The following is a 21,462-nucleotide window of genomic DNA, read 5'->3' on the forward strand; positions in this document are numbered from 1 at the left end:
CTGCAACAGGGAAGCTTACAGAAAATAAAACATGCATTTAAGAAAAGCACGAGATAAAGTATAAACTCTGCTGCCCTGATAAAAATGAGGAATACTGCCATTTTTTTTCTTTTGCTGGTTTTTTCTTTTTAAGAATTTCGAATCAGAGTCTGAGCAGAAAGAAAGTGAAACTCGTGCTAAATCTTCTTCCCTGCGGAACGGAACAAGCTGCATAAGGTACCACACCAGTTATCACTCAACCAAGTTCATCTTTCATTGAAGAGCTCTTTATTCTGAGTGAGTACCTGATGACAGGCACTCACATAAGTAGTGCCACTTTCAACACAACTACTCACATCTGTCATTTATTCACTACTGTGAGGGATAGCTCCACAATCTGGCCTTGAATATTAAATTATAAATTAATTTCATTATATAATAAATTATACACAAATTCTGTATAATAAATTATACACAACTTATTATATAATATTTAATTATATAATAAATGATATAATAGAATTTAGAATTCTTCCTATGCATATTATCTCTCTCATTCCATTGTTTTCTCCCTCCCTACAGTTACATTTCTTTTATTATACAGTGAACAATGCTGGGAGCAACATGTCCCATACCTACTCAGCAATACAGCTAACAAATAACTTCACTCTAATCACAGGTTTTCAAATAATCCTGTTGCATCTTATGAAGAGCTATGCTGTTTAGGTCTCCAAGACATTAATAAGTGCGCTTAGCTTTTTGTTCATCTCATGATGAAATTTAAATGAAGCATACGTTTTGGCAACAGAAAAATATCCAGAAGAATGAAGAAAAATGTGGCTAAAAGCACTTACGCCAATTTTTCTAAGGAAAATATGCATATGATCTTTTTTGCATAGCCAAATCAATATGGCTTGCATATACAGTAGAAACAGAGTGATACCACACTCTAACCTTTTGGTGGGTCTCATATATTTAAATGTTCGAAGAACCAGACCCCATGTTCTCCAAGCATTCAGAACTCCAGCTGAGTTTTGAAGCGAGCGTTAGAGATCAAGCATCAGAGGTAGCTAATAGTTTATCTTATGATAAATCAAAGAATGAAGTATGTAAAAATTAAAGCAAAGCAAGTTACCTTTCTTTTTTGAGTCTTTCTTTGTGCTGGTTTTAACAGCCACTTGAAGTTCTGTCTCAGTTGACATCCTATATCCTTAGTCCTCTTCACACAGATCCAGTATCTCGGTCAGGCTCATTTAGAAAGTCTCTCCAAAAGAATAACTTAGCCCTTTAGATACTATAACCCAGATGGTTCATCTCATTCAATCCTTTCGAGCGCTGCCAAGAAACAAACAAACAAACAAAAAATAATAGTAATTTTTTGAGTTAAAAAAAGGGGGTGGGGGGGGGGATGGTATTCTGTTTCATCACCAAAGAAACCTAAATAGCTTTCTTTATCGCTAGAAGGAAAATGTCGTCAGGAGAGTATACAAAAAAGTCAAATACGTGAAAACTAATCATTTTGGTGTCGATTTAAATTTCATCTTTGGAAAATAAACTTTGTATTATTTAACTGAGATTATAAACAGATTTGAAACTGTGAGCTTTAATTGCTGAGTGCCATCTGTACTGTCCTGATCATATACAGAAAATCAGAACTAACGGACCAGATGCTGATGCACTCGTATTGAACGGCATCTTACTTCACTGTTAGTTCCGTGTAAATGAGAAGCCTCTATCATGAGGTGCTACCAGTGTATCTTTTTAAATAATATTATAATTCTTATCACTCAAACCAATTTTCCATTCGTGATACTTTGCAAACACTTGCTAGCTAAGCCCAGGAGTTTCCATGGGAGATTTCAATGGGACAGCACTACCTGCATGGGAAGAGAGAATGCAAGTGAAGGAACGTGCGGTGACCTTACGTTGCGTCCCCAGCTAGGACTGGCGCGTATTGCTCAAGGAATAAACCACAACGAGTCATGACTCAGGTTAAGCATTTCTGGTCTGTTTCCTATTGCTCCGAGGAAAGAGTCAGCCCATTTTCCACAGCCCCTAATTCACCATGTGTGCCTGGCCAGCTGGTGTACTGATGAGCTTAGATCCCTGCTTCTTGCTCTAGTCATTCCCATTTGCTTATCTCAGTAGCTCTGCCACTCTCAAGCTTCTTCCCGCTGGACTTCCATTGTACAAAAGGACCTGCTGTCACCTAGCAGTAAAGGAAGACAGGATGGCTCTGACCCTGTTAGAACAGTTTGTAACACCTCCCAGGGTAACAGATGCACTAACGACGCTACCTCATTAAGTAAGGCTAGGTGCAGATATTGGAAAAGCCCAAGGCAAAATCAATTAAACCTATGTGGATTTCTCTAAGCTGTGTATATTGGATCAGGAGCAAACAGAGCACATGTTCACTCTACAATGGGACACACACACATGCACACACACACCCCCCTGAACTGGCTGAGGCCAGCAGGCAGGGGGCATTTCTGCACATCTTCCATCATGGGCTGTCTCCCAGCCTTGCCCCCCTGCCAGCAGCTGGCTGTCAGTAGCATTGGGGGGATGCCCCCCAGCTGTGCTGCGGCCAGGGCCTCCGCTCCCCCCAACTAGCTTGGCTGACAGGGGCAGGCAGGGGCCGGGGCTGAGAACCAGGCACAGCTGTCAGATAAACCAGGCAGCAGTGGGGGGGGGGGGGGGAGCAGAGACTGTCCACTGTGCCCCAACCCCGGTGGGCTTGCTTGGGTCTGGCTTGGAGTGGTGACCTCCACTCTCCCCCTCTCCCCACCACTGCCTGCTCAGTCCTGGCTCCTACCTACCCTCCATCAGCCAAGTTGCACAGTGCTGGGGCTAGGAGAGGAGGCCCCTCACCATGCAGGACTCCCCCCCCCCCCCCACCCCCAGCAGCTGTGCTTGCTTGGGTCTGGAGGGGCCGGGGCTGAGCCTATGGGGGGAGGCCTCCACTCTCCTTCCCCGCCTTGGCTGACAGACCTCAAGTTGATGGAATTCAAACAAGTTGCAGAGGTGATCAAAATATAGTACTAAGTACACCTGTACAACAATTGTATTTCTAACAAAGTATGGTTCAGAATACATTTAAGACGTTATATGCCTAAGTAATATTTTTAAACAAACTTCAATTTATCCAAAAGGCGGTGAAAAAAATATTATACCATCCTTACTGAGGGCAAGTACTATTTTGCTGCATCAGTGATCCAATTTTCTTTAATGGGGCAACATATACAGTAACATGCAACTCAACTGGAATAAAGCTCCTATAATCTGGTTTTCAGATGGAATTGATAATTCACTGGTTACATTAATTTTTAATGATGAGGCCCAGTCAAAATCCTGCCTTAGAGTGTCCCCAAACTTTGGGAAAGTTTGCCTTGATACTCAGAAGCACACTTTGCAGCTTTTGCCCATCACAAGTTTTTAGTATCAGAATGATTAAACACAAAGATATCAAATAAAAACAAATGCCTTGTCTACAGGTAACAGAACTGTGTTAGCTTTTAAAAAAGGTAGATATGTCTGAAACTTTACAAGTACTACAGCATATAGACACCTATTCCAAGGATAAAATATCAGTTTAACTAAATTAGTTTTCATGCCACTCATAATTTGTATTCAATCATGCCTATAGACCCTATCCAGGATTGGAATTCAATTATGACAAGAATCATGTTTCCTGCCCTGAAGATCTCAAGACACAACAGGCAGCAAAGGAAGTGCTATTTTGCTATGTTAAATATAAAAAACTAAGGGGGAGGAGGTGCAGGAGGAAAGAGAGACAGAGAGTGAGACAGAGGGATGTAACTTACCCAAGGGTGCACAGGAAGTCTGTGGCAGAGGCCAGAGATGAGCAAAGAAGGGACCAACATCTTAGCTAGCGAAGCATGCAGAGTGCAAAGAACCACATGGAATAATGGCTCTTCACTTCACAGATCTCCAGCGGAGGATCTGATTGCTTCTTACGCCAGGCTTTCTCCACTGAGTAACTCCTCACTGCAATCCTAACCAGGTATGCCTAGCGGGATAGTCATCATGCTGCTGCAGATCCTTGGTACAAACAATTTTTGGCTGAGATATAAAACTGCAGCCAGACAGCAATAATATCACCTATTTCTTGGCTAAATTATGGCCAGCGCATGCTTCAGAAAGCACATCTATACTTCACAACACAGTCTTGCATAGAGATACCAGAGCTAGTTCCTTGATAGCTAGCTGACATACTGCAAGCAGCAGAGCAGTGTTAATGAGGGGCTTTGCCGAGGTTTATATGCCCTGCTTATTAACGCTGTGCGGTCTAGACAGACTCACAAAGGAACTGTTATATTACACTACTCTGCTTACTAGTTGTCTTCTTTCTCATGTTGTCACTATACAGGAGGGCTAGCTGTCATTACTTGGCCAGTGAAAGTAGTCCATGTACCCACTTGCTCCTCCCTCTAGCTCCTGAAAGACATTTCTTTGTCAGTGATGCACAGAGCAGAAAGAATCGTCTAACCCAGTGGTTGTCAACTGGGGGTATACATACTCCCGGAGGTACTTGAGAAGGTCCTAAGGGGTACGTGCCGGTGGGAGGGGATAGAGCATTGCCATGCACCATCCTGCAATGCTACACAGGTGCTACCCACCCGGCTAGATGTGGGGGGTGGGGGAAGTTTGCATGCAGCAACTGTTGCTGCTCCACGTTCAAACATATGCCACCCTCCTCCCCCCTCTGCCCTCCGTCCCCTGCCTTCCGCCCTGCTACACATCTGTCCCCATGCCCATCCAGCCAGTCCGCGTCCAGGCGCCGGCGGTACACTGATCCATAAAGGTTGAAAACCACTGATCTAACCTACAGAGCTCTGAGTATGCTGTGCTAAAGAATCCAAAATTATTTAATAAACTCCCTTCCCCTAATTTGGGAGATTAAATCCCTCCAAAACCTGAAGAAAATCACTTTTCACAGGAAAGGCATGAAATTGCTTACATTTTTAAATCTAGACTCTTTCAGTATTTTTAAATATTTCAGTAATGTTACGCTGCCATATACAATTTGAAGTGATTTAACACTCCTGAAGTATATCAGGCTTTTTTTAATGTAATGAGTATGTCAAATCCATATGAAATTATATAACATTCAACAGATAAATACATATGTGGCATACATTCAAAGTACTGAGCGTAAATACATTCAAATACATACTAAATACATTCAAAGTACTGCATTAATTTAAAACAATAGAAGTTTCTCATTCCTTTCCTAGAAATGCAGAATAAAAAGGAAAACAAAGGGGCTCAGGTACCCCCCTTGCCATCAGCTTCCACTAATTCAGCTCCTTTCCCTTCTCCCTTAGCAGATGAAATTAAGGGGGAAATTTGAAAAAAAGGGAAAATTTGACCTTGAAATTAACATACCTATACTAATTTACATGGAGTACCCATAGACTTAGGTCAGCCAGAATCGATGAATTTTACCTTTTTTTTGAAACTGCAAAAAAGTTTTATTGCAGGTACTCCATAAACATGCTTTTATGCCAGTGGCAGACTGACGGTGGGGTTGGGGGGCATGGCCCTCAGGCGCCAGTCTGTGGGGGGCACCAGCCAGGCCCTTCAGTGTTTTCCACATGCGATGTGACAAGTGTTGCTTCAAGAAGGGTGGCTGGGGGCGCAAATGGCCCCTGGGCGCCGGAGACCCATGGTACGTCACTGTTTTAGGCAGTATTTTTGTACCTACTTATATATGGTACAAACTATGCATGACAGTCCAAAGCCAAAAGGCTCATGATTTCCCATATAGTTCACTGAGCTGGTGCTCAGCAGTCAACAGCATTTCAAGCCATGGTGACCCAACAGCTCAGTACTGCTCAGCAGGGAACCTGGTTTTCTCCATTTAAAAATTGCAAATTCTCCAATTTTAAAACAAATCACAAATTCTATGATTTAAAAAAAAATTACAAATTCTGTGCTAAAAACCCCCCAAATTTGCGATTAAAATGAAATGCCACTATACATAAAGGTATCAATTGAACACAAGGTTTTATAGATATATTTACAATTTTAAAGCAATTTGGAAGACTACCAGTGCCTCAGTCACTGAAATAAAATCAATTCCAAGTACCTATACATTTTTGGTATTTGAATTTGGGTTTTTTATCATTGAAAATCAGAGCTCCCCCTGCCCCCTTCACTCACCAGGATGCAGGTTCAGGCCCCTCACTCCTAATCTATGGGCTCCCAGCCCTGCCAGTGCCCCTCACTCCCCACCCAAAGCCCCCAGCCCTGCCAGTACCCCTCACTCCCCACCCACAATGCCCCCAACACCCCCAGCCCTCCCGGAAGAGGCCTCTGGCTTCGTAGCTTGTGGGCTATGGGGCCAGGGACCCGGGTCTGCAGCCTCCTGCCTCCCATAGTAGCACCCAAGCCCCAGCTGCCACTCATGGGAGGTAGAGGTGTAAAGAAGCCTCTGGCTTCTTTACTTTTCATTCCATCCAAGAAGAGCACACACCAACTGCTGAAGCTTCCTTAGCCTGACGAAGGGTTTTTGAACCCGAAAGCTTGCTTGATAACTATTCTCCAACCATTTGGGTTGGTCTAATAAAAGATATCAAATTCACCCAAGGAACCTGCTCTACCCATGGGAGGTGGCGGCTGCTGTGACAGAACAGAGCACGGAGTCAAGCTCCCTCTCTCCCATGAGCGTGGCCAGAGAAGGGCCCATTGGGGGGGTAGCGGGTACAGGCTCCCCACTGTGGGCTCAGGCTCCCCACCTTGCCCTTCTCCTGTGGCTTCTGCAGCCCAGCAGACAGGACCCAGCTGGGCAGGGAAGTTCACTGCTGCTGCTGGGAGCTCCGCACCACCATAGTGAGGTGCCCCAGCCCACCTGGAAGCTGAGAGGGGCACAACTCTGTGTCACCACCCCTGCTGCTGCTGGGAGGGCAGGGGGTGCTTTGCCAGGGCAGTGTGGAGCATACAGTGTCAAGGAGCTTCCCTGCCCAACCCCACTCTGCCCTGCTGTGTCAGGTCCCACTTTCTGGGTTGCAGAGGCACCAGGGAGAAGGCAGCAGGGCAGGAAGCCTGAGCCTACAGTAGACAGCCTACACTCACCCCTGTCCCATTCACAGAACTGGGGGGCATGTACCCTCCCCCCAGGAATGGTTGCAGGATTGGGAAATCAGACACACACACCCCATCATCTTCTGGACAAGCCTCCTATGGCTCCATTCTGCTCCCTGCTGGGGCCCTACAGCCACACATTCCAGCCCCAGGCCCCAAGCACTATTCCAGCTGGGCAGCATCCTCAGCCCCAGCCCACTCCCTCCTTTCCTACCGGGGCTCGATCTCCTCCCCACTCCTCCAGACTTATCTGCAAGGAGCTGCTCTCCAGGGTGCATGTTTGAGTACGCATGTGCACATGGTGCCCCCTGCTTGACTGTCCTCCTCCCACTCCCCCCAGTCCATTGCAGTCTGGAATTCTGCAGAGATCTCTTTTCAAAAGTAGAAAATCCATTTGTTTCTCATTTAAAATGAAAAATTCACATTTTTCTTAGTTAAAGGGTTTTTCCCATGGGAAACGGAAAACCCAGATCCCTGCTGCTCAGTGTGTCTGTGTACTCCTGATACCTTCCCACAAAATCCATAAGCTGATTAGCTCCTACTCATGACTGGAACTGGGGGCTCTTGTCACAAGTCTCCTAATCCTCCAACAAATGATATGCAGGTAAGACACAGGGCAACCAGGTCCAGTTCTACCTCATGGAGAGCAGGGCCACACTAATCATATATGAAAGAGGGGCTGACAGAAGGATCGTGGGTGAATTGTTTGCAGCCTCATTTGGCAATGTTTTCCAGACATTTAAGGCTGGTAAAGGAACAGGAATCATTGGGAATGGGAAAGAAAGGCACAGCTCCGCTCTGGGAGTGAAGAGGTCAAAATGTATGCAGTACGTGGGCGCACCATGACTTGAATATGAGTCATCACTGAGGAGACTGCGCTCAGTGGGCACTAACAAATATTTTATTCAGATGGACCACACTAACCTATCCTTGTGGTAGGTTCCAATCAGCATGACTGCCCAATATGGGTCACATGCTTTATACTCATGCTCAGCGTCGGCTGCATTTATTCAACTTCATAGATGTTTTCCATTACTGAAACCATAGTGTTTTTGACAGAAGTTTAATGATAGATATTTAACGAGGAATTCTTGTTGGAAGTTTTACCGAGGATTAAGTATATTTACCTGAATCTAAGACATTGTGTTTTTCCTCATTCAACATAGAGAGGGAACCATCCTCATCTTGGATTCAAGTACAGGCCCAGGGCTGGAGGCTGCTTCAGCTCACAGTCTGGCTCAGGCTCCAGCTGCAGGCGAGAGCTGCTGTTACCACTGCAGAACAGGATGGGCCACATGACAGGGGGACCATCATGGTGTGTAAAGAAGGGTACAGCACCTCCCCCTTGTCCCACCTACAATGTGCTTCCTCTCCTGCCACATGAGCCACCCCTAGTCCAGCCAGGCAGCAGTGGCAGAAACAGCTCTAGCCCAGAGCAGCAGAGGGAGTGTGGGAAAGACTGTGCAGTAGCACGGGAGCTCCTGCAGCTGCAGTTCTAGCTCTGACCCCGACACCAACCTGGGGCTGACACCAGAACTGACACACAAAGTAACTGGCAGTGTATAAAGCAGGATTTCCCAAGTTTTTTCATCCCATGGCACACTGGCTGAATGCAGGTTGGGGGCCGGGAGGGGGTGGGGTGGCGGTGAGTGTCTGGACGCAGAGAAGGTAGGGGGTGTGGCCGAACGTGGAACGGGGTGGAGGTATTGCTGTCGGGCTGACTGCAGTGTGGTGACGGCTGTGGCAGCACTGGCTGTAGCCATGCCCTGCCGGGAGCCAGGGCCCACCAAAGTTTCCATAGCACACCTCGACATGTCCAACAGCACACTGGCTGGGAAACGCTGATGTAGAGCATGTGGTAGCCCAAGAGAGAGGTGGGGGTTGCAAGCTACTGGGGTGGGGGCAGAAGACATGGAGGGCAAGTGGCAGGGGAAATATGCAGCGGGGGCACAGACACAGAAGGCAGGGTTCTGGCTGCTCGCCTGTCCACCACTGCTTTCTCCACCACAGCAGTGGAAGGGATGAATTTAAGATGACCCCCCCCCCAACAGTAATTAGATTCTATAATTTAATAATTCTGTATGTATAGGATCTAATTATTGGAGCTCATCTTGAATTCAAAATTGTCTTGGATTTGGGTATAGTTTTTTTTTCTGAAGGCTCAAGTACTTTCTACTCCTAGCCACCCTTAGAGCTTATCTACATCTCTATTTTGCGGTGGATTTACCTTTAAAAGCCCTTACTGTTAGAGTTATCTGATGAACTCAGATACCTCTGTCTGTCCTACGCCCGTTCTCTGGACTAGCAGATGTCAGTCTTTGTTGTGGTTAATCTAGTTTTTTTTATCAATCCTAAATTTAACTGGATTAAGAAACAATGTATATATAAAACAGTCTTCTTTGAATCATACATGTTCATTAACTCCTGTCAAGTGATTGTAATCTGGCATTTATTATGGGTTAGCATCATTTTATAGCCACTTTGCACAAACTGAAGACAACACAAAATGCAAGGCAGTGAAGAATCATGCCCATGGATTACACATTTCCCCACTCCCACACACATAAAGGGCAAATCCCAAAAGGCAAATGGAGGCACCTGTAATTCATCGCCATTCATACCACAGTAAGATTCAATGACACATTCAGTTTTTTGTTTTTGCACTGCTGAGCCAAGTGGGACACTGATCTCACATAAAGCCTTGAGGCACTACCATAATAGAAATAATAATAATAATCCCATGCTCGGCCTATTTGTTTTGATTTACCAAGAAGCTGGGAGATGCCTTAGAGCACACTGAGTATACTTATTTTTCACCTACTCTTAATGAAAATACACCAACTGCAAAACACAAATCAGTATGTCTAATCCTCAGAAATTAAAAACAAAATGTTTTTTATGCATCTTTTTTCTACAGCCTGGTAAAAACCTGACTTTGACAGTCTCAAACATTTAATTTTAAATGGAGACTCATGAAGCAGCTGTCCAGTAAGGATCCACAAGGATCAGTTTGCCTTATTTCATTTATATTTTTTATCAGGGACTTAGAGAAGTGGTGCTCAAGCTTTTTGGCCCATGGGCCAGATGGGCAGGGGCCAGTACATCCACAGGCCGGATACAGCTGGTAGTCCTGATCTGGAACCCAGAGCAGTCATGGTGGGACCCCATCTGCCTATGCAAAATGGGGGGGGAGGGGGAAGGAGCAGACTGGCCACAATCCAGCCCCATGGAGAGGGAAAGGGGCTTGACACAGTCCCGACCCAACCCTGCAGTGGGGAGGTAGTATGGCCTGGCCCTCATCCAGCCATGGGGGGAAAAGGGGTGTGGCCTGGCCTGGAACCAGCTGCAGAGAGAGAGAAAGCATGGCCCAGCCCAGCCCAGATCCATGGTGGGGGGCAGGGGTGGGAGGAAGCATGGCCCAGCCTCGACCTACCGTGTAGGGCTTGGGGTTTGGGAATTTCGCAGTGGGGGAAGGTGGCCATATTAATTGCTATCAGTCCCCCAATGCCAAATTTCCCAACCCTTGCAAAGCCCTGAAGGCTAGATGCCATGGTCCAAGGGCCACATTTGCCTTCGGGGCAGAGGATGAACATGCCCGACATAGAGGAAAACAAAATTATCACCGATAAATGTTGCAGGTGATACAAATATTGGGAACATGGAAAACAATGAATGGACAGATCTCTGATGACCAACTGGTCTACAAACTGGTTGTCTGCTAGCTGGGCACAAGCAAACAATATGTAGTTTAAACAGCCAAAACGTGAAGTTATATAGTTAAAAACAAAGAATGTAAGGCAGTTTTACAGGATGGGGCACTATCCTGGGATGAGTGAATCTGAAAATTCAGGTACTGATTATCCATCTCATGAACCCCATATGCTATTAGTGTGTCTATAAAAATAATACTATCCTAGGAGATTTAGTCAGGGAAAGTCTCTTGAGGCTGGAGGGAGAAGTTACCTCTGTGTTAGGCTCCACTGAAACAACTCTTGGATTAATCCATCCAGTTCTGGTTCCTACAATTTGGAAAGGAAACTGATAAGTTGGAGGGCACTCAGAGAAGAACTATAAAATGATTATAGGTTTGGAAAATGTGTTGTACTCAAGGATTCACAGAGCTCAATCTGTTTAGCACTTCCCAGAGAAGGTTAACAGTTCATTTGACTACAGTCTACAACAGAGATGGAAAAGTCCAGTCCACGGGCCATATCCGGTTGCCATGGAGACGAGCCCCAGCTGTGCTGGCCAGGTGCATGACAGAGCAGGGCAGGGGACTGCTTTGGAGCTGCTGGGATCTTGCAATGCGGGCAGCTTGCTCCAGAGCCAGGGGATAGCCGTGATCTGTAGCCTGCACGTTCCAGGCACAGGGGCGCAGAAAGGAGATTGTGGCTCTGCCCCAGCCCCTTGCAGTGATAGCAGCCTGGTATGGAGCAGGGGCAGAGCCGTAATCCCCTATCTGTGCGCTCCTGCCCAGAGCATGCAGGCAACAGATCAGGGCTATCCCCTGGCTCCGGAGCAAGCTGCCCCCATCGCAAGATCCCAGCGGCTCCAAAGCAGCCCCCTGCCCTGCTCTGCCACGTGCCTTGCCAGCACGGCCGGGGCTGGTCTCCATGGCAACCCCAGCCTAGAGCTTTCACAGTGCAGCTGCAGCTGGGGTCACCATGGAGACCAGCCCGAGCCATGCAGGCAGGGGCTGCTGGGAAATGAGTCTGGCACCAGCTGTTTTGGCCATTTTGCCCACCCCTGGTCTACAAGCACCTACACAGGGAACAAAATGTTCAGAACGGGCAATTCTGTATAACAGACAAAGGTGTAACAAGATCCAACTGCTTGAAGTTGAGGCTAGACAAATGAAGAGTAGAAATATGGTGCAAATCTTTAACAGTGAGCATAATTAAGCACTGGGATTATTTCACGAGGCTCCTCTATCTTTGCTGAATTTTAAACCAATACTGGATGGATGTTTTTTTCTAAGAGATTTGTGATATATACAGGAGTTCAGAATTCATGATCACAAAGGCCCTCTTGGCCTTTCAATGAACAAATCTATAAATCCAAGTTAAGGAAACACAAAATTATAAGGAGTAGTTTCAGGATTACAATAAAGTGGCATTGGAATAAACTGGCTTTGTAATTTTTGTTTCAGTGAATCCCAGGCAAAGTTTTCACATATTATCAAATTCAAGACACCTGCCTCCTAAGATTTCAAGTACTTGACATCAACAACATGGAGATCTCTTTAGATCTTAAGAAATCTGAGGCCAGTAAAACTGAGACCATGTACTATCCTGCAGCCTCCCCATCTCCCCCAGGCCCTGTAGCAGCATAATGCCTCTTGCAGTGGTGTTACTTGGTCATCCCGCTGACCAGTGTTCACTGTCCTGTGAATAAACCATCATATGTTAATGATGGAGATGGCATGAATTTATGCTTAAAATCCCCAAAGGTCAAGAGAGAAAGAATAGTTCTGTAAATAGCAGATGTCTCCCCTAGATGTAAATCCTCCCACTGCACACAGCCCAACTGATGATTATTCAGTAATATATCACCATAGGGGAACATCAGTCTTTACAGCAGTTACTTAAATGACCCTCTTCAGTCATTCAAGGACTGATGGAGCAACCTGGCATTCAGGTTTATATTCTGTGTAAGGGTTAACTGAATATATGTTCTGCAAGAAGCATCAGTACAAATTACTTAACAAAAGAAAAAAAAAAACCTATGACCGCATCACCCAGAACAAACTTTAAGGAAAATTACCTGGTTAGCAGCTAGAAATGCTGAATTCCTTGAGAACGTGCATTAGAAAACAAAGCCGTAAGAATTTCCCATCTCCTTGTTATTTACAATTTCAGGATCAATTGCAGCGAAATAAACCCTAGTAACAATATCCGACTGACATCCCACTCAGGACACTCGTGGACAAAAAGATCTATATTCCCAGTGGCCACCCCAGTCAGCAATATTTTAACTAAACACGCACATCTATTTTTGGACAGATTCACATTTTGATTTACTAAAAAATATAATCAGGCTATGTCCTCCTTATTTGATAGATGTTCATGTAAAGCAATAGAGGTCAATGTAAAAGCTACATGTAAATATCCATAAGTTCCAAGTGATAGTTCGAAATCCGTTTGTGCCTATAACACTTCCCTTCCCAAACTGTAGGTCTTTGTGTAAGCAGTGTTAGTAAACTTCCATATACAGCCCATATTTCAATACTTTATTGTCCAGATGAGCTTGCCAGTCAATCTGTTCTTCACAGCAACAGCTTTTATTGTCTCCTCCAATCTAGGTCACTGTTAATAAATACTAGAGTCTTGTAACTGTGGGACGTACTGTAGCATGCATTTCGTCAATGAGCTACTATTTCCTCTGAATAGCTCTACCATGTTTTTCTCTCTAAGAGAACACAATTTTTTTAGCATTTTTTTATAAAAATCCCATTGTCTTGCACTTATACACGTTAACAGTCTCCTGTTAGTGCCTCACTACAATCTCAGTTATTATAACATTATATGCATGTTTCAGCTTTTCCTGAAGAGGATTCATTTTAACGAGATACTGACAATTACTATTCCCTTATTAAATGCAGGCAGCAGGAATACAATCCCAGTGTATTTTGGAATCAATTAGCTTTTAATTCCAGGAGAAGTACTAACCTTGTATCTTGTATTGTTCTTACAACAGCCTTTATGAAGTAACATTTTAAATATAGACCAGAGTTTTAAAAGTTGCTAGTTTTTTTTACCATAAAATTTATTAAATGCCTCATCCTTGCTTTGGCTGTATTCATGCAAGGAAAAAAAACAACATGTTTTATCAAAAGTATTTTTCCTTGCAACCACAAGTTATTGAGGTTAATGTGGGAGACAATAATTGAATTTCTCTGGCCTCTATCATGCAGTGTGTTAGACACAATAATCACAATAATCTGCTCTGGCTTTAAAAATCTATGCATCTATTAATTTCCTTCAGTGATTCTCAGTTTCAAAAGTAAGAAGTTTCTATGGAAACTTTTTTTTTTACATCTGTTTAAGTAAAGGCAAAAGCAGCCTTTGTACAGGTTTTATAACTAAGGTAGACATCCCACAGGTCTTTCAGTTCTCCCCAGACTCAATCTTTTAGTTCTCCCCAAACTCAACTTTGGGTATGGCAATTTCCTCTCAGCTTCTTTATGGATGAAACTCTCAGACCTCACCCTGCTTTGAACACATTTTCATGCTACTACCCTCAGGTCCTCATTTTGCTTCTCTCTAGGTGTTAAATCAGTTTCCTTCCCTCCACAGTGCCAAGCATGGTTTCTTGTATGGTGACATCTATACAATCAACTGTAGTAGTCTCGCATGAAAACCAAATATGATTGGAGAAGGGTAAGGAGAAAAGGACACACAGCATAATAAAAGCTGGGAGACAAATGCAGCTAGATGGGTACAAAGTGGATGCTATAAGTTACAGTACTTTCAAGGAAACACAGGAAAGCTTAGGGAGCATTAGAGCCAAAGGCCACATCCTCATTCCTCTTCTTGTCCCCTTTGCACTCTCATGTGAACACCTGCAACAGATCTCTGTTCCAGGTCTGTCAAATCCCTTGGCAGCTGTTGATCAGAAGACATTACTTTGAACCTCTCAGTCCATGTCTCCAGATGGTCCTCCAGTTTTGCAAAGGGCTTGCTTGGGTAGGTATATATCAGAGCAGAGAAGATGCACTGTACAAACCAAAATAGAAATGTAAGGCCTAATCCAAATTCCAGTGAAATCTTTCCATTAACTTCAATCATTTCTTTATAGGAGTGCCAGAACATAAGAAAATATGGACAGGTTGGAGTCTGAAACTCAGACAGGGAGGAAGAAATGAATGGAAAAGACAAAAGGAGACAAAGAAAGGAGGTTTCTGTGCATCTTCATGGGAAAATGCTCTAATTGCTAAATGTGAAGCAAAGACTAAGATACACTAAATGGCTAATCTGCAGAAGATGGAGTACTGGGTTGGGCTGTTACATGTCTCTAGCCCCTTCCCCCCTGCCTAGTTTAGGATTCTATATATTTTAACTAAACCTGCTATATATTAGTTTCTATGAGTTCATGAATACGAATTCATTTCAAGGTCACCTCTGGAATCCTCTGGGAAGCTGCGGAATTATTTATTTATAAAAACAGCTAAAAGAAGATGCATAAAATAAGGTCCAGTGACACGGTTTAAGAAATCAATGTAATTTACAATGTAAATTAAAACTAACACCAAATCAGAGTTGTAGGCATGCAACCCGTACCCTCAGCTTCTGGAAACAGCTATAGCACCATTAAAACTATGAAGATCTGCTAATTTAGCACCAACAGAATATCTGACCAAACTCTGGCCAGCTCTGACTTACAAAGCACCTCAAAAGTGAGATATTTATTAGAATCCCAATGACAGCAAAATAGTTCTAGAAATACCTTCCTAGAATATCCACTCTCTGAAATGCAGTATTACACATTTCCTCACCAGCAATTCAGTGGAAATATCACATTTAAACACTTGGTCAATTTTTTCCCCCTATAGAACATGCCCGCTTGACTAAACTGAAACTTTTCATAAGAAAGCATTAAATTTTATCGCAATTTCTGATAGGAAATATATTTTATTATATAATAACATATAATGTAACATAGTCCATTATAATATTCTCAAATAATAAAGTAGAAAACTTTAACCTTACTCCTATTGAAACTAACCACTTGAAAAGATTGAATGAAAATACTCTCATAATATTCCATTTTACAAAAAAAAAAAAAAAGTGAGATTTTTTTACTTTTTATCCCAATTCAGGACAGAACCAAAATTTGAAATTTTAGAATTTCCTGCAGTAAAGACATTCTGATTTTCTACAAACTTGAGATTTAAGCATTTAACTCAATGGTGGACTTAAAACGTATTGTGTTTTCCCCAGTTCATACTATGTGTTCCCTTTTTTTCTAGGTGAATTTACAAAATAAGTCCTAATATAATATCTATTTAAAACATGGATAATTCTAGGATTAGGCCTATACGGGGAAAGATCTAGACCAGTACCAAAAGCTTCAGTGTAAAAAACTATGAGTGACAGATATGGGATGATCTGTCCTCTTCATTCCTTCTCATCCCTGTTTCTAGCAGTTGGAAATCTGATAAACACCTTAACTACGATGTTTAATATTTCCTCCCAATAGTTTACTATAATTTATTAAAATGATCGTGGCTATCGTTGTCATTCACATAAATATCCAATCCTTCTTTCAATCTTATTGTTTGCTAATCCAGAGTCTTTTACTTCCAACGCAGCAGTTCACTAGCGTGAGGAGCACAGCTTTGTTCAACACACAAAATATCATGAAGCCGGAGGGCCGGGCAAGGCTGGAGGACAGTGGAATCAGCACGGAGCCCCTGGCCACGGTACATATTAGGCTGGAAATCTGTATGAGGATAAATGCTATTACAAGCATGACTGACTCGATTCTGTGAATTATGAAAGTGCACAGCACTCATGAGGAAGCAGCTTTCCCATGGTTGTGGGTTTTGAATGAGCAAGACCAAAGGTAAAAGCAAGCCTGGGGAGGGGAAAGGGGCAGGGAAAGGAAGAAATTCACAGGTGTATAGGTCGCATCTGTTTCCCACTCCTCCTGGCCTTGAGTCGGTCCCTGGAGCTAAGAATGCTGCTCCAAATCCATACGGTAAACCTTTGGCACAGACTTTTCCCTCCAGCCATGAGTGAGGATGGAGTATAGATAGATACAGCATATATTCCTTTTCAAATCTATTGTTCCATCACCAAGACTTAACATGGAGCAGCCACAGCTTGCAACATTGCTTCCAAATTTCTAAAATGCTATTATGAACAATGAAAAGTGAGGAACCACACACACACACACACACACACACACTGAAAAGAAAAAGAAAAAACTCAACATCCTCCCTATTCAAGTGGAGAGGGCATGAAAAGATATGTTGCCAAAGAACCTAGGGAATCCCACAGATTTGGGCAGAAGTTTACTACATTCATGATGGAACTGAATGATCTGAATGCATTTTCATGTCAGTTATATTACTGACATGAATTATTATTTATTATAATATTAATAAATTATTAATAATATATTATTGCTAATTATCAATTATTAATTTATTATATTGAATTCCTTAATATATCTGGGAGAACTCAAAAAATATTTACATTTTTGTTTCCCAAAAAGCACGAAACATTCAAACAAAACCACACAAGCCGTACATACATTACACAGATGTAGCAGCTGACTGTGATCTCACTTACAAAAGCATTAAACTGGCTTAACTCCACTACAATCAATAAAGTCATACCATCATAAAATCAATGGAGTAACATTTGTCTTATATCGGTGTAATTCCATTGATTTTAATGCCGTTAGAGTTACTCCAATTTTATGTTGGTGTAACTGCATTAGTGTCAGTGAAAATATGCCAGTAAAAGACTGATGTAAGTGAGATCAAACCTCTCCCTCTCTCTCTCATCCAGTGCCGTAACTCAAAAGTAAAACAAGAACGTGAATTTGTACGTTACCAAAGCTGTGTCTCTGGAATTTATTTTTGCAAGACTAAAGAAGATATATTCATTGGAGAACTTCTCGACACCATGATGGCAAAAAAGTACAGACAAAGAAAGGACAAAGGACAAAGTACACAGCCAGGATCAGTGTATTCTGTAATTAGAGCTGTTAAATGATTACTGAAGTGCAATGGTGTAATCACTGTGCTGCAGAAAAGTGAGAAGTATGTAAGCAGGAAAATCTCCAGGGCAAACGTAAAAGCAATGTCTATGCTTTATAGTTACATAAATGCTCTGAAAACGAGAACCAATGCTTTCTAATTGGTTTAGAGGATTTAGGAATTCAAAGCTTCATGTCACAGTTTCCGGGCAGCCATCCCATCTTTTAAAGCAGCACAGTAAGTTGAAACAAAAGAGAACCTATTAATTTTCTAACTTATGAATAATATCTGAATGCAGCTACCTTCTTGTATTTCAAGATCACTTTCTCAGTGCTGCTAGTGAGACTGGACAAGAAACACGCTTCCCATTGGCTAGCTTCTGCACCAGATCCCCTCCAGAGTCAACTTAGGTTGCAGGCCCCCGAGGAACTTTTGTGGCTCCCCTGCCAACCCTTCTTTGCAGGGCAGCCAGGGAGCCAAGGCTGCACTGAGGGTATCCAAGCCCAGCTGCAGCCGAATACATGCTCCGAGACATGCCAGGCAGGGCCCAGTGCTGGGCAGCTCCTGGGCTGGCAGAGGCACTGGGGACAGGGGCAGGTATGGCTTCGAGGTGTAGCAGACTGCAGGTTTGTAAGGCCAGGGCTGTCATTAATGCACACCCCCAGGGTTGGGGGAAGGGCAGGGGCAAAGCAATGGGACCCAGCTCCAAGGATGCTGAGCTGCTCCATGTGGACTGTGCTCCGTTGCTGGCCGCCTTGCAGCACCACCTGGGCAGCTGGCTCTGCCCTGCCCATTGAGGTGGGTAAGGTCAGAGACGGCCAGACAATCCTCCTCCAGCAAGGTGGGAAAGGCAGGGCAGAGATGACTGCCTGGACAGCACAAGAAGGTGGGCAGCAGCCGACCACTGTCTGCAACAAAGGGCTCAGCATCTTTGGGCTAGGGCCCATAGCTTTGCCCTGCCCCTGGAGATGCATGTTGGTGACATCCCCAGTCCTGCATGTTCACAGCTCACTGCGCTTCCTAGCCACACCTGCCCTGTCCTGGTGCCCTTGCCAGCCCAGAAGCTGCCCAGTGCTGGGCCCTGCCTGGCATATCCTGGGGGCATGGGTGTGACTGCAGCCAGGCTCAGACACCTCCAATGCCCTGCCCTCCACAACATGTGGCAGATATGCCCACGGGGGGTGGGGGATGACTGTCCCAGGTCATTGATGTCTTAGTGTCAATGGTTTCTGGGGTTTAGCACCTGTCCTGCTCCCCCCAACCCTGCTTACAGCCATCCCAGACTAGAGCCAGCACAGCTTGCAGGGGGCAGGGCAGGAGGGTGCGTGGCAGGGGCCTCTGGAAGAGGGGAAAATAGAAGCAGCTCTGCCGGGAGGCGTGCAAAAGGCCTGCAGGTTGGGGACACTCATGCACTACCATCCACCCCACCCTTAACATGGTCCAACATCTGTTCTGTTCCCTCCCAACCTAACTTTGGATGCCTTGGCTTCTGCTTCAGGCTTTTTGAATGTCTGTACTTAGGCATTCACTATGGGTGAAATCCAGCACAATACCTATGCAAAGTGTAACCTGTGTTTAGAAGGGGGACATGGGATTTGATATGGTACGGTTGTACTGACCCTTTGCACAGAAGAGTTTAACACTTTTTTTTAAAGCCCTGTTTCAATTTTGCCCCAAAACGCCTTTAGCTTATAAACTGTGCCCTTACATTTTCAAAATATGCACCCAGGAAGAAAGGTAAATTTTTCTTATTGTCAACCATAAAATATTATGTCAGGATCTTTATTCACTGCTACTTTTCAAGAGAGGACCCCTGTTCCCTGTCAGTCAAGTGTCAGAAAAACTAATAAGAGGACTTCACTTCCCTGTAAACAGACTGATGATTTATTATGGCAAACCCAACAACCAAGCACTAGTTTGTTACACAATTTCGTATGAAAATTCACAAGGAAGGAAATACAGATTTTTTTTTTTAATTTGTAAATGGAATTTATTTTGACTGTGTGTGTGTATAGATCAGTATGCATACTATATTACTTATTTTGTATGTTACCTATAATCTGCATATCCTAGTAATTGAGGTTAATGTCTGCAAATTTTTGTGAAAGTTTCACTTTAATGTTCAAGCTTTCCAAACAACATATATTTCACAGCTAGCTCATGCTCAGCTGCTTAAACAGCCAATCAGGAACAAAACAAGCCAGGTATCTTACAGAACTGAGGAACAGGGAACAAAATTCAACTATTCACTTCAAGGCAACTCAGGAATTGTTTTCCATTCCACACCAAGAATCAATTCCTGGGGGAAAAAAAGAGTCAACTTCAAACAATGAAGCATTTTGAGAAAGCTGCTGTCCACTTTCAGGGAATCTGTGAAGAGACAGGTGATGTTAATAAATTACCAGTATTTATGAGTGCACTATACACTCATCCTATGAGTGCCACTTATTGACATCAATGAAAATCATAATTGTGGTACAAGTGGAAAACACTCTCATTAAAATCTCATATTCTAGGCAATTTTAGATTATAGTTAATATTTATGTTCAGCGATGCTGAAAATTTCCCAGGTGCTTTCCAAAGACAGACAGACATCCCTCCTCCAATTTGTGTGACACAAAAAGAAAACAAATTGTAATCCTGTGAAAGAGTTCAGATTTAAAACAAAATCATTTTATTTTTTTCCCCCAACGTGCCATCCCTACAGAAAAGTACAAGGATTTGCACTTTTTCAGCAAAAAGATGCTGTTCTTTACAGCCAGGCCGAATCCCACCAAAATCCTCACGTATTTGCAAAGCTATATTTGCAGGATTGAAGCCTAAACGACCAGTCTATGGACATATCAAAAGGAATAATAAAACCAAGATTCAACCGGCCTAAAACCTTAATAAAGAGATGTCCAGGATTACTGTAGTGAAAAACTGTTACGCAGTGAGACATGCTATCAGCTTGTACAGATCTGTCACAAACATACAGTCTCATTTTCTAAACATTTTAAAATCACCCAAGTAGCCTGCAATGAGGAACCATTCACCTTCTACTGTCATGCTACAGTTTATTTTCTCTTGGAAGCAATTACAGGACAAATGCCAAGCTACAGAAGGTATTTTTCCAGCAGCAGCATCTGGCTTCTTGGCAGATTCCTCGGGCAATTTTATTGGAAGCTGTAGAGCTGCCTTTAGGTCAGTCATAGCTATATTGCTCATGAGCGGTCTGGCAGCCTCGTCTTTCTAGATGTCATAATCCTTTTGATTTACCTTCAAGGAATTAGCACACTTTTATCCATTTCAAAAACAGTTGACCTGAAAGGCTGCCCATAGAGATGTGGTAAAAGTTACTGGTGTAAATCTACATGCTTACCTTGAAGCCAGCCACATCTCAGAATTCATGGCCTGATAAAGCATCACAAAACAAGCATGCTCCATTCCCTACAAAAACACGGCTGCTTTGGCCAGGGCCAAAGCAGCCTACGTTGCTGAGCCCCCATGGCCCGGGGGCATAACAGGCTGCACGGGGCTGTGCAGAGCCTGCCTCCCTGTCCTGCGGGGCCTGCGATGGGCCTGTGGGAGAGACAGCGATGCGGCGGGAGGGGAAGAGGGACGCCCCAGAAGCAGTGGCCAGGGCCACTCAATTATCCGGCATATCTTGTTATCCAGCATCCCCCATT

At 43.8% G+C, this 21,462-nt stretch overlaps 1 protein-coding gene across 28 annotated transcripts in view; it reads right to left on the reverse strand.

Annotated features, from left to right (window-relative positions):
* Positions 1-21,462, reverse strand: part of DAB1 (DAB adaptor protein 1) — an 830,004-nt gene that overhangs the window by 209,645 nt on the left and 598,897 nt on the right. For 23 of the 28 annotated variants that reach the window (XM_059727867.1, XM_019479247.2, XM_019479246.2 and 20 more), the window contains one exon: positions 1,115-1,314. In XM_059727867.1, coding sequence (XP_059583850.1) covers positions 1,115-1,181 — 67 coding nt within the window. In that variant the 5' untranslated portion in view covers positions 1,182-1,314. Of the gene's footprint in view, positions 1-1,114; positions 1,315-8,213; positions 8,341-11,049; positions 11,333-17,648; positions 17,757-21,462 lie in introns of those variants that run through there. The other 5 variants (XM_019479250.2, XM_059727870.1, XM_019479244.2 and 2 more) reach the window with 5 other exon arrangements.

The sequence above is a fragment of the Alligator mississippiensis genome, chromosome 5 (assembly GCF_030867095.1).
Source record: "Alligator mississippiensis isolate rAllMis1 chromosome 5, rAllMis1, whole genome shotgun sequence".
In the NCBI taxonomy this organism is placed as follows: domain Eukaryota; kingdom Metazoa; phylum Chordata; order Crocodylia; family Alligatoridae; genus Alligator; species Alligator mississippiensis.